The sequence below is a fragment of the Candida dubliniensis genome, chromosome 7 (assembly GCF_000026945.1).
Source record: "Candida dubliniensis CD36 chromosome 7, complete sequence".
In the NCBI taxonomy this organism is placed as follows: domain Eukaryota; kingdom Fungi; phylum Ascomycota; class Pichiomycetes; order Serinales; family Debaryomycetaceae; genus Candida; species Candida dubliniensis.
The window spans coordinates 94,103-107,457 of NC_012866.1; the positions used below are offsets into that span (position 1 = coordinate 94,103).

Here is a 13,355-nt window from a genome sequence, read left to right on the forward strand (position 1 = left end):
GCCCAGAAAGCGCTCATTACCACTAGAACCAAAAAAAAAAAAAAATTAAAGGTAAGAAAATCACTCATATCTCTAATTATTCCGTAGTCAAGTATACATGGTTGCACCTGTTGTATCTGAATCACGAAGTTCTGGTATAGAAGAAACAAACGAGCAGCAGCAGCTTGCAAGAAGACGAACGATACAAAGTGATTTGGTAGATATTGAAGCTGAGTCGATTTCCAGTGCGTTGCCTGAGGGATTCAACTACGAAAAAAAGGCCACAACAACTCGGTTTCTTAACAAGACTCAAAAATACTATCCTGTCATACTAAATATAACCCATGCTGCGATTTGGGGTGTTTTAGTACGTAAAGGGTTGATGCTGCTTACGACCTATAATGGATCATTTCTATCTGGTGTGATTTGGGCGAATTTTGCAGCATGTGTAGTTATGGGATTGGCTATTGATGGTGAAGTCTTTTGGATCAGATTAATAGAGGAAGGAAATTATCCCAACAAAGGAGCAATTCCAGTTTATACTGGACTTACAACGGGGTTTTGTGGAACAGTCTCGTCGTTTTCCTCGGTGATACTAGAGGCTTTCAACAAAGCTGCTGATACTGATATTGGAGTGCGCCATCACTATCCCAATGGAGCCTACGGTATAATGCAATTTCTTGCAGTGATTCTAGCACAATTTGGATTGTCCATCATGGGCTTCCATATGGGGAAACAGTTTCTGGCCGTTGTGGATAACTATTTGCCACTGGTGACCAAGCGTACTTACAAAGTGTTAGAGTTAGTTTCGATCATATTGGGGGTTGTTCTTGTAGTGATAACTTGTGTTTTGATTGGAGTTAAGGAACAAGGTAGTTGGAGAAGTTGGACATTTTCGATGCTTTTCGCTCCTTTTGGTGCCCTTTTGAGGTACTACTTGTCCAAGTATTTGAATAATAAAGTTTCCAACTTCCCGCTAGGTACATTTACTGCCAATTTTGTTGGGACTTTGCTACTAGCGGTTTTCACACTTTTGGCAAGGGGGAAATTGCCTGGGGGTAAAGGGCGTATTGTTACCAATTCCATTGCATTGCATGTTTTAGAAGGATTAGATGATGGGTTTTGTGGTGGTTTGACGACTGTAAGTACATTTGTGGTGGAGTTATTTGGGTTGAAAACATTGTTCAGCTACAGGTACGGAACGATTTCAATTATGGTTTGTTTTTCATGTGTTGTTCTTGTTTTGGGTTCTTATAATTGGACTGTTGGGCTTGATTAGAAGGGTAGGTTGTGATTGATTTTATAGAGAGTAGCAAAAGAATGCAAATGTTTCAGTTTTTGACTTGCCAAGTTGTGGGAATACAAATCTAAGCAACTTTTGTTTAGTATATTTTAGGGGGTTGAATTTGAGTTTTAAACAGGTAAAACAGTTTGGTCTTTTCTGAAAATATGCGTACTTCAAATATTTTGAACAATTGTAGAGACTGCCTTTAAGAAAAATTGAACTACATCCTTAACCTAGATACCCCACTTTATCTGGGACAATTAGTGTGACAAAAATCTAGACTTTTACACCCCACAATGTCGGAAAATCGGACGTCCAATTCAATACCTCTAGATGGAGATGCATATACGCAACAGATAGGTTAAGACTTTTTTCTTTTGTTGCTGACTTATGATTGGGTAAAGTGGGTGCAAAGTTGGTTTTTGTCAATTTTGTGGAACATTTTGGTTCATCGTGTAGATTTAGACGGAAAATTTTTTTTTTTTATCTGGACACTTGGAATTACTATAATCCGAATAAGAAAAAAAAAAATTTCTTGATTGCGGAGAAACTTGCGGTTGATGTCACTCAATAATAACTTAGGTTAAAACTTTTACCAAGAGTATAGACAGTTTATTCTGATTCAGTTTTTGCAGTATTATTAGGTTCTGGTTATTGCATTTTGTTTTGTAACAAAGATTGGGCGTGGTTCTTATATTTCAGTGTGACGTGAAATGCAATATTTTCGTAAATTCTCTTTTTTTTCCGACATTAGGAAGGAGTATGAATCTGGCCAGGTGCATATTACATTTACAACCACAAAAAAAAAAAAAAAAAAAAAAAAACCTAAAAATGCTTGGTATATTGAAAAAAATTCAAGAATTCATTGGGGTTACGGATTAACTCACTCTGCAGTGCGGGTGAACCAATGATTGATCACGACTTTTTGTTAATTGTTTTTTTGTTTTGCCTCCCCTCATCTTTTATTGTTTGTGCTTTAGCCCTTGGGGCTGGGGATTAACTTGGCAAGAAGTTTTTCCATGTTATTGGTTTGAATCTTTTGCTTCTGACTCCACATTAACTTTTTAGATGATAGTACAAAGAAGGTCAAGGAGAATTGCAAATGTTTTAAGTTATTTTGTTGGCAACTAAGAAAGGAGTATTATTTTTGTTTCTCCAACTGTTTATGCACCCAGAGATTAGTTAATTATTCTAGTTTTCGGAAGACGTCTCTATAAGCACCACAAAAAGTAAACAAAATACTGAGTATTTTGTAACTGTATGTTTGATCCAACAATTTTGTATTCCCATTTCTTTGTCAAGTGCCGTTCACCCCACAATTTAATTTATGTGGTCTTGCATAAAATTTTTTTCCAGCCTAATTGCATGGAAAAACAAATAAGTAATTTAAAGTACTCCTCCCCATTAAAAAACATTTGCTCATATGAAATTTCGGAACGACATTTTATTACCTATCGTACCATTTTGGTTGCTACTAAAAAAGAAGAGAGGGGTTTGGTTTTGGTTCTTCAGCCGTGTCTTTTTGTATTATGTATCTCGAAAAGTTAAGAAATACTTTTCAAGTACTCCTTTATAAGTTCAGAGTCTTTAGCAAGAATACCAGCATTGCTCTTCCAAATATTCTACCATTTATTGCTCTGAGCTAAATGTACTGGTTGACTTGAACAATTTTTCCTTTCAACTTCAAGACTGTATGGATGACACAAACCCTAAATCTAATTTTTCCATGAACTGGTGTTTGTGTAATATAATATTTATGGGAGACATTTTTTTTTTTTTTGGATCGTGATTGCTTGGTTTATTCTTCTTAAAAATAGACTTGGTATTTATTTTTGTGTGCTGTTTCATTCAACTTACGAACAAAATTCAGTACAATGTATGTAAATCAATCCACTTCACGGAAGAATGGGGATTGAGCTAAATTTTGATTTCTCGAAGTGGAGAAAGGCTGGATTATATGAAGTGGACAAGAGAAAGGTGAATGAATTCTCTTCTTTCAATAAGCAAAAGCCTATAAATAGTCGACCTTTTTCCTACCACAGGTAAAGGTTTTTTTTTTTTCATTTCTATTCCCTTCATTATCACTCATCTAAAGTTCCCTTCTATTGATTGTTTATTCAATTATTCTTACAAAGATGAGTACAACAAGTATCCAACTGCTTATGAAAAGATATGTCAATTTTGACGAGCACACATCTGGTTCTGCTGCCAGAGGTGTTTTGATTGGTTTGTTTGCTGCTTTTGGTGGGTTTTTGTTTGGTTATGATACTGGTACTATTTCTGGTGTATTGACTATGAAGTACGTCAAAGACAGATTCCCCAACAACAAGTCAGAATTCACGTCTGGTGAAAGTTCCCTTATTGTCTCCATTTTATCTGTTGGTACTTTTGTTGGTTCCTTGATTGCACCATTGTTCTCTGATAGAATTGGTCGTAGGTGGACATTGATTTTATCTACTTTGATTGTTTTCAACTTGGGAGTTCTTTTACAAACTATTGCTACTGAAAAGAATTTACTTATTGCTGGTAGAGCTATTGCCGGTACTGGTGTTGGGTTGATTTCTTCTGTTATTCCTAATTATATCTCGGAAATAACACCAAAGTGGGCTAGAGGTGGTGTCACTGCTTCATACCAATGGATGATTACCTGGGGTCTTTTGATTGCTGCTTGTGCCAACAAAGGTTCTGAACATAGAAACGACTCTGGTTCCTATAGAATACCCATTGGTATTCAATTTGTGTGGGCCTTGATTTTGGGTATTGGTTTCTTGTTTCTTCCAGAAACTCCAAGATATTGGGTTTCCAAGTCTGAAGAAGCTAAAGCTAAAGACTCCTTGAGAAGAGTTAGAAACTTACCTGTTGATCACCCAGATTTGGTACTGGAATACGATGACATCAAAGCAAACTTTGATTTTGAATCGAGATATGCCACTTCCTCGTGGGCCCAAGTGTTTAAGAACGTTAACAAACAGCATCACAGATTATTTACTGGGGTTGCCATTCAAGCATTGCAACAACTTACTGGTATCAATTTTATTTTCTATTATGGTACGCAATTCTTCATGGATTCAGGTATCACTGATCCATTCCTTATTCAACTTGCCACTAATATTGTTAATGTCGGTATGACTGTACCCGGAATTATCTTAGTTGAAACTTGGGGTAGAAGATCATTGTTGATGGCAGGTAGTGTTGTTATGGCAGTCTCTCAATTGATTGTTGCCATTGTTGGAGTTGCTGCAAGTAGTCATGCTGCCAACCAATGTTTAGTGGCTTTCACTTGTATTTTCATTGCTGGTTTTGCAGCTACTTGGGGACCACTTTGTTGGGCCATTTGTGGGGAATCGTTTGCCTTGAACGTAAGACTGAAATCGATCTCCTTATGTACAGCTAGTAACTGGCTTTGGAACTTTGGTATTGGTTACGCCACTCCTTACATGGTTAATCCAGGTAAAGGAAATGCAAATTTGGGTTCAAAAGTATTTTTCATTTGGGGTGGATGTAACGTCATTGGTGGCTTATTTGCCTACTTTATGGTTTATGAAACTAAGAGTCTTACTTTAGAACAGGTTGATGAATTGTACTTAAAAGTTGATCACGCTTGGCAATCTAAAGGATTTGTTCCTAGTGTACATGCATTTAGAGATGATGTTGCCGATATTGAACACATCTCTTCTGATGGAAAAGCTGAAATGGTTGAAGTTGACGAAAGATCTGTTTAATTAAATGATTGAATGAGTGTTTCTATTTTTTTTTTTGTAAAGTTTAGTTCTAATTTGTTACTTATTTTTAAATAAAGGTGTTTGTTTTTCTAATTAATTAGCGGATACTCTTTTGTAAATAATGTCAAAATATTGTTTGAAGATTGATAGAGTATACTGATGACATTTGTCTTTACAGTTTTTTTTTTTTTTTTTTTTTTTTTTGGTAAACTTAGAAAATTGTATATTACATAATATGAAGATGAATTATAAAATAATCTGGGATATTTGATAAACACATAGCCTGTATCAATCCAGTTCTACACGATCTATATGTTCCGTGAATGGTTTTTCCATATCCTTTGTGAAATCTCGTTTCGGAGTCTCTCTTTCTATGGCCACAACCTCCCATGGTCTCCAAACCGGGGTCTTGCTGAATATGATATCTAATTCTTCCAATGTTCTTCCTGAAGTTTCTGGGTAGAATATATAAATCATTGGAGCAATTAAAATGTTAATGCAGGCAAAAATCGTGTAAGTGTAGTAACTAATATTTTGAAACGCAACTGGAGTAATCATGACAACCATAAAATTGAAAATCCAGTTACACGACGTTGATAGTGCTGCTGTGGCTGCTCTTAATTGTAAAGATGAAACTTCTGTTGGTAATAACCATGTTCCTCCTAGATACAGCACTCCAAAAACAGAATTAAATACAAATAGGAACACAGCTGCAGCAATACCGGCACCAGACCCACCTCCGTTTTCTGCTCTTTGTTTATCTGCTTGCCATGTGGAAATTGTCAATGCCATCATGGTCAAGGCTTGGCCAATGGCTCCAAAAAACAATAACTTCCGTCTTCCAACTCTTTCAATGAAAACGATACCCAACAATGAAGCCAAGAAGTACTCGGTCCCATTACAAGCAGCCAAGATTCTAGCATTGAATGGTGACATGTGGATGTATTTTTCAAAAATAGTACCCGCATAGTAGGTAATCAAGTTTATTCCAGATATTTGTTGGAAAATCTGTGACCAACATGCCAAACTTAATCTCTGAAAGTTTCTTGTTGGGCCCTGTTTTACCAATTCCTTAATATTAAATCCAGCTGATTCCGCCTCTTCTAACTCTAATGCACTTTGAATCTCTGCCAACTGACTGGCCACTTCGCTGTCATTCTCGGGTAAGTTATAAATTGCCGAAAACACGATTCTTGCTTCCTTAACTCTTTTTTTGGACATTAACCAACGTGGAGATTCAGGTACTTTGAAAATAACACTTAGCAACACAATTGGGAAAATAACTTGCAAAATAATTGGAAGTCTCCATGAAATACCTTTGGGGTCATTGTCACTAACAAAATAAAAGCCAAAATCAACCCAATAAGCTGTGGCTACACCTGCAGTGATCAAACTTCCCATCAACATAATAAGTTTACCTCTAGTGGTTGCTCTCGATAACTCGGACTGCCACACTGGAACCGTCGATGTCATGAACCCAGTACCAACCCCGGTGACAATTCTGGCAACAATAAAATGACCCACCGAAAAAGCACTAGCTTGAAGGGCAGCTCCAATAATTATAATGATACACCCAATAAGCATACACTTGATACGCCCAAATTTGTTTCCGCAATAAATTGTTGCAATGGCCCCGGCAAAACATCCTATTTCATAAATACTCACAACCGTACCTTGGAGAACACCGTCTTCAGGGCCCAGTATAGACGGAAACGTTTCTTCGAAATTGGGCAATGTTAATAAACTTCCAATTAAACTTTGATCGTACCCAAATAAAAAGAATCCAACACCAGCAAAAGTAGATATAATGAAATTTAATTGGGTACCTGAGTGTCCCAAAAATGTGTGTACCTTGTTAGATAAAGTAGAATCATCAAAGTCGTTGATTGAGGAATTTCTCGAATTCTCGAGTGAACTTTCTTTTTCCATTTTTGTAGTTGGAGTCTATTCTTGCTGTAAGAGTCGGACGCGGTCAAGGTTCTTCAGGATACTATTTATACTTTAGAAAATCACTTTTGTTGGAATTGGCATTTGCATTCATATCCTGTGGTGCAAACAAAAACAAAAAGTTCTGCATAACCTGAACAATGCTTCAAAAAACTTTGCAGCTATTACGTCAATACCATTTCCAAACACACATTTTTTGCAAACTTGCAGGATTGGGTGGGGAGATATCCCCATGGAAATGACACAAAGGTGCATAAACATATACCACGCTTACGAATACTCGGAAACAACACTATTAAAGTACGTCCCAGTCAATTCAATTAATCAACAAATATCGACTTCTAGTGATTATTCCAAACAATAGGGTGTTCAAACCAAGTGTCTTAGCCATAGCGAGTGTTCGGATTAACTGTAACTGAAAAGGTATTTTTTTTTTTCTCCACCAATTTGACATAAAGCAAACTCTCTTAAACAGTATTGTAACATGGTGTCATTGGAATTGCCTTGTAATTTATTTGTACTTGTGGGGAAAGTAAATGGCATAAATTTCTCCCCCACATTATTTTGAATTTTTTTTTTTTTTTTTTTTTTTTTGTTCAAAAACTCTGCAAGTCTAAAATAGTCGTCATTAACAATGCAAGATCTGTAAAAAGCAAAGGCGTTATTCGTTCTCTGTTTTATTTTTGTTGTAGTTGCTCTTCGTGCCATAAATCTTCATTCAATTGTGTAACAACCAGAGGAATGACACCTTAAATGTCATAATCGAACGATTTGTCAGTCACACCTTCAAAGACGTTATGGCAAATATTGAAACAAGTACATTGTATTCAGGTACAATGTCAAACAAATAAAATGTCCAAACTCTATCAATAATGTGATTGTTGCTATTTCCGTATTCCGATTGTTTCGTGAGCTGTTCCTGATTCGTCGATTTCTGATTGTCACAAATTACCATAATGACGTCAAACCCCAAATAATCCAAAAATAGTTTTCTAGTCATATATGTTTACGAGACAATAGTATGTTTTGAATTTATGAATTAGCGGCATATTTGTAGTCTGGAGAGCATCCATACAAGGCTCTTTCATCTGTTTGGTATTCTGAGACGTGGTCGGTTCTTTTTGGGCTTTGCACGTAAATCTTTAGTTGTAACACATTATTAAGGAGTGGGAGCATGAAAAAAAAAAAAAAAGAATTGATCACTACCATTAAGTTAAAGCATGGTAAAATCAATTGCAATATTTGGTGGAAACGGGTTTCTTGGACGTAAAATATGTGAAGTGGGAGTTCGAAGAGGCTATGAAGTGACATCTTTTTCTAGACACGGCGAACCACCTCAAGCAGTAGTACATCAACCATGGGTTGCCAAAGTAAACTGGGAACGAGCCGATATTTTCCAGCCATTGACATATCAAGATAAGTTAAAGAATTATGGTACGATTGTTCATTCAATAGGTATATTATTTGAGAATCAGTCGTATAAGAAGGCCATGAATTCAAACTTTAATTTCTTGAGTGACATACAAAACTTGGCAAACAATATAATGGGAAGCAACCCAATGCAAAAAGACAATGTGAAGAGTACGTATGCTGCAATTCAACGAGATTCGGCAGTTGTGTTAGCTGATAGTTATATCCAGTTCAAACCTGAACCGCCACGGAATTTTGTCTATATATCTGCAGATAAGGTTCCGCCATTAGTCCCCCAAGAATATATCACCACGAAAAGGGAAGCTGAATTCGAATTGAGCTGCAAAAGGGGATTACGAAGTATATTTTTGAGACCAGGAGCAATGTATGATGAAACACACGAGGGTGGACTAACAACAAGAGATGTTTTATTACGGGGTTTGAGATTCGGTGTTGGGTTGAAAGAATGTCTTCTTGGGAAACACATTGCGGGAGAGCTCGTTAGGCCAGTGGTCTCAACTGAACAAGTTGCGGAATCTTTATACGATGCGTTAGATGATAAAGAGTTTGAAGGTGTAGTCACGGTTGATCAAATACAGAGTAAGAAATGATTCTGATATGCCATGTATAGATTATTCTAAATACTGTATATTAGTCTTCGAGTTGTTTCAATTTCAATTTTAAACCGTCTAACCAATCCATGTCTATTTCGCCTAAGTCTAGTTCTTCAGGAAAAACGATTTTGTCACTTGAAATAAATATCGTCTTTGCTCCTGGCTCGATCAGTATACAATCTGGCTTTTCTCTTGTCTCTTCCTCAATACTAGATTCAAGATCATTTCGTTTGTTTCCACCTAAATCAGCAGGTGTCCACCAGTATACTGGGTAACGCCGTATCACATTCCCGGTTATGCATGCAACAGATAAAATCAACACACTGGACACCAACTGAACCGGTAGAAACCACCAGCTCATTTCTCGTACTTGCTCATCGATGCTAGGTAAAAGAGCAGATGCGCCTGCGGGAGGATGCACACAGTTTCCAATCGACATAACGACACTTGAAACGGCGACACTAAGTGCACCACTGGCCCAGTAATGTTCCTGTCCAGCTTTGCTTAAACTAAACAATTTTTGGATGCAAACCCCAATCAAAGAGGCAATAAAATGACCAACAAGAACATTTCTTGGTTGTGCTAATGGTACTTGCGATGCATTAAAACATAAAATGGCCGAAGCTCCATACGAAGCAAGTATCATTGGGGCATGGTGACTGTCCCTAAATATATTGGGACTTTTAAATACCCCTTCCAAAAGTGCCACACCAGCAAATGATCCAATAAGAATTTCCAACCAAATAAAATAGTCTGGTGCTGGTTTATCTTTATGTGCACCTAATAAACGAGCTATGGGAGCAGGAAGTTTTGAAAGTCTATTGCGAGGAATGTATTTGTTAAGTACATTGTCTATAGTGAATTTGAAAACCATTGTAATGGTTTTTTTCTATCAATAAAGTGGAGTCAAGTACTGTGAATCAATGAAAAAATCTCTTGATGAGACCAAGATCTACTATATATACAAAAGTTAAAACCTGTCGTGGCTGGATAATCCCCGGCCATAATAATTCTCGGCAATAAATCTACATAGAAGCCCCCCCCCCCCGCACAATTACAACTCAGACGTAATTAAATAACTCGGAAAAGAGAAAAATTTCCAGTACAGATTGTTGCGTCTGCGATTACCAAATTTGTCGAGACGGCTTTCTCTCTAAGATTGTACGTATAGATGATAGTGAACGACTACATTGGTTTGCAAGCTCCCTGTGGATTTATTACGCAGCAAAATACAGTCTATCTATTTCTTTCATGTTCCCCCCACCAATCAAACTATACACCATAACTATAGTTATTGGTATACACCGTCTTCCTTCTACGCAACCACTTTCTAATTTCGTCCACAGCAAATACAGTACTAGTCAAAATAATCAAACGTAAAATATCACCAAAGTTTAAAGCCTCTGTTTGGAAAATGCTTTGGAAAAAAGGCACATAAACAGCACAAAATTGACCTATCAATGATCCAAGAACCGCAAAATTAAACATCTGGTTAGTCATGCCCAACTCAAAAATCAGTTTGGAATAATGGCGACACGATAAGGCATTGAACATATCAAACAAAACAAAACAGGTAAACGTCATTGTAGTGTCTCTAGCAGTAATCACACCGTCAGTCATCTCCTTGATGAAAACATACATGGTACCAACAATGATGATGGCAGCAGATTGCAAAACTCTTCTGATCACCTGTCGGGTAAGAATCACATCGTTACGCTTTCTTGGAGGTTTATTCATAACTTCGTGATCAACTGGCTCTACACCAAGAGACTGTGCCGGAGGACCATCCATCAAGATATTAATCCACAAGATCTGCATAGCATTCAAGGGGTTAGGCAAACCAAAGAAGGTAGATAAAGCTACCAAAGTCAATGCAGCGATACTGGTACTCAATTGGAAGGTGATAAAATTTTGTATGTTGTTGAAAATACCCTTACCTTCTTCAATAGCACTAAGAATTGTAGAAAAGTCGTCATCTGTCAAAACCATATCTGCAGCTTCCTTAGCAACATCTGTACCATTCTTACCCATTGCTATACCGATGTCAGCCAATTTCAAAGCCGGGGCATCATTCACACCATCCCCAGTCATGGCAACAATGTCGCCCCTTCTTTGCAAAGCTTTCACAATAGTTACTTTATGCTCAGGGGTTGTTCTGGCAAATACCGAGACATCGTGAATTGCTTTGGTGAGGGCTTCTTCGCTCAAACTATCAATTTGGTCACCTGTCAATACCGCATGGTCCCCAACAACAGGGATACCGATTTGTCTGGCAATGTTGACAGCAGTTGTTGGCGAATCACCAGTAATCATAATAACATGTACACCACCTTGCATTAATCTTGCAATTGACTGTCCTACTTTTGGTCTAGGGGGATCTTTCATACCAATTAAGCCGCAAAATACCAATTCTGTGGGTTCTTTTGTTTTTTCATCAAATTTCTTATTGTTTTTAGCAAACGCCAACACTCTCAACCCATCTCTTGCCAACGAACGGGACTTTTCGTGAATGGACTCTTTAATAGCTTCTGTCAATGGTTTCGCAGATCCATTTTCGTCGTAGTAACGATCACAAAGTTGCAATATTTTCTCTGTGGCACCTTTGGCAATAGTTTCTGATTTTTCAATGTCGCCAGTGTGCACGCAAACTGCCATGTATTTTCTATTCGAAGAAAATGGCAATTCATAAAGTCTTTGTTTCTGTCCTCTCATATCTTCCAAACCAAAATGAGGCAAGCTTTCGACAAGGGCGATATCACTTGGGTTCCCAACGTATTTTTCGCTCTCGGTGGAATATCTGGCGTTGTTACAAATATTACCACATTCCAAAACTTTATGCATATTGGATGTAAGCTGATGATGCAAGGTATTGTCATCTAGTCTTTCTACTGCCAAGAAGGGGGTGTTAAAGCTGCCCTTGAAATCAGCTGTCCATATCTTTGTCACCGTCATATGATTTTGGGTTAGCGTACCGGTCTTGTCTGAGCAGATAACATTGACTGATCCCAATGTTTCCACGCTTGGTAAACGTCTAACAATTGCTTTTTGTCTGGCCATACGTAAAACACCCAATGCTAAGGTAACTGTAACAATAATCGGTAACCCTTCAGGAATAGCAGCCACTGCTAAAGACACGGAAATCTGAAACATGTCGAGCCACGATCGGCCTTGGAATATACCAATGAGACAAATTATACCGATAACTATAAAACTGAAAATAGACAAGTCTTTCCCCAATTTATCCATTGCTTGTTGTAATGGAGTTTTGGGCTTTTCAATGTCACTCATCATTTCAAACACGGATCCAAATACTGTTTGGCCCGCGGTGGCAACAACAATACCACTACCGTGTCCGTCTCTGACTAATGTACCCATGAATGCAATGTCAGTTCTTTCTGTGACTGCTGGATCAGATGAGGTAACTGTGTCTATGGTCTTTTTCACGGGTCTGTTCTCACCAGTTAAATTACTTTCATCGATGGTTAAATGAACTGCTTCTGTCAATCTAATGTCGGCAGGGATTCTATCACCTTGCGAAAAATGGACCAAGTCACCTGGAACTAAAACCAGGGCCAATACACTCGATGTACTTCCGGTTCGTGTTAATTTAGCCTCTGCGGGGACTAACTTGTTCAATGCTTCCAAGGACTTTTCAGACCTATATTCCTGCACGAATCCAACAGTGACGACTATAGTGATGGCTAATGTGATTGATATAGCGTCATCTTTATTCCCCATCCAAAAACTAATCACTGCAGAACCAATCAAAAGTAAAATCAAAGGATCTTGGTAGAAAGATGAAACGAATTTCCACAATAGACTCTCCTCTTCATCACCATTTAATTCGTTGATGCCATGAATGGATCGTCTATTCAACACGTCCTGGCTATTGGTTAAACCTACCTTGATGTCGGTTTGTAAGTCTGCTGCAGTTTCTTCAATTGATTTCTGAGAGTACTTGAGTGACGGAGTGTTTGCACGTTGTGGTGGTAACTTATGCTCTATATCATATGGATTAGCACTCATTGAACTGTATACACTGTGTCTATAATAATGGAGTTTAGATTCTTTTTTTTAAAAAAAAAAAAGAAGGCTTGGCCTGAAAAAAAAAATGAACTTGAAAATGTGTTCGGTGTTGTCAATCAAATTGTTGATGAAAAAAAAAAAAAAAAAAAAGAGAAAGCAAAACAGTAATTTATGAAGAGATAGAAAAAAAAAATCTGCGTGGTGCTTTCTAGCCAAAAAAAAAAAATTTAAAAAAAAGTCTACAAATGACAAATTTGGAGATTGAAATATTCAATTAGGCCTGCACTGTGAATGTTTTGTAAAGAATCTATTATCTTAGCAAATGTGGTTTCTGATGAAAATGACAGATCAGAACTTTCTTATCTTTTTGTT

At 37.4% G+C, this 13,355-nt stretch overlaps 6 protein-coding genes across 6 annotated transcripts; 3 read left to right on the forward strand and 3 right to left on the reverse strand. All coding sequences in view use genetic code 12, as the record gives it.

The window, feature by feature from the left end:
* Positions 1-97: 97 nt before the first annotated feature.
* On the forward strand, positions 98-1,258 carry CD36_70480 (conserved hypothetical protein; the record flags this gene model as incomplete). The annotated part of the gene is made up of 1 exon (XM_002421223.1): positions 98-1,258. The coding sequence occupies one exon, from the start codon at positions 98-100 to the stop codon at positions 1,256-1,258; it is 1,161 nt and encodes a 386-aa protein (XP_002421268.1).
* A 2,141-nt stretch (positions 1,259-3,399) lies between these two features.
* CD36_70490 (glucose transporter of the major facilitator superfamily, putative) lies at positions 3,400-4,986 on the forward strand (the record flags this gene model as incomplete). Its single annotated transcript, XM_002421224.1, has 1 exon — positions 3,400-4,986. One exon carries the CDS (start codon positions 3,400-3,402, stop codon positions 4,984-4,986), a length of 1,587 nt encoding a protein of 528 aa, XP_002421269.1.
* Positions 4,987-5,274: 288 nt separating this feature from the next.
* On the reverse strand, positions 5,275-6,915 carry CD36_70500 (glucose transporter of the major facilitator superfamily, putative; the record flags this gene model as incomplete). The annotated part of the gene is made up of 1 exon (XM_002421225.1): positions 5,275-6,915. The coding sequence occupies one exon, from the start codon at positions 6,913-6,915 to the stop codon at positions 5,275-5,277; it is 1,641 nt and encodes a 546-aa protein (XP_002421270.1).
* A 1,238-nt stretch (positions 6,916-8,153) lies between these two features.
* On the forward strand, positions 8,154-8,954 carry CD36_70510 (conserved hypothetical mitochondrial protein; the record flags this gene model as incomplete). Its single annotated transcript, XM_002421226.1, has 1 exon — positions 8,154-8,954. One exon carries the CDS (start codon positions 8,154-8,156, stop codon positions 8,952-8,954), a length of 801 nt encoding a protein of 266 aa, XP_002421271.1.
* A 40-nt stretch (positions 8,955-8,994) lies between these two features.
* CD36_70520 (conserved hypothetical protein) lies at positions 8,995-9,831 on the reverse strand (the record flags this gene model as incomplete). The annotated part of the gene is made up of 1 exon (XM_002421227.1): positions 8,995-9,831. One exon carries the CDS (start codon positions 9,829-9,831, stop codon positions 8,995-8,997), a length of 837 nt encoding a protein of 278 aa, XP_002421272.1.
* Positions 9,832-10,229: 398 nt separating this feature from the next.
* On the reverse strand, positions 10,230-12,983 carry PMR1 (Ca2+-translocating ATPase, putative; the record flags this gene model as incomplete). The annotated part of the gene is made up of 1 exon (XM_002421228.1): positions 10,230-12,983. One exon carries the CDS (start codon positions 12,981-12,983, stop codon positions 10,230-10,232), a length of 2,754 nt encoding a protein of 917 aa, XP_002421273.1.
* Positions 12,984-13,355: the final 372 nt, after the last annotated feature.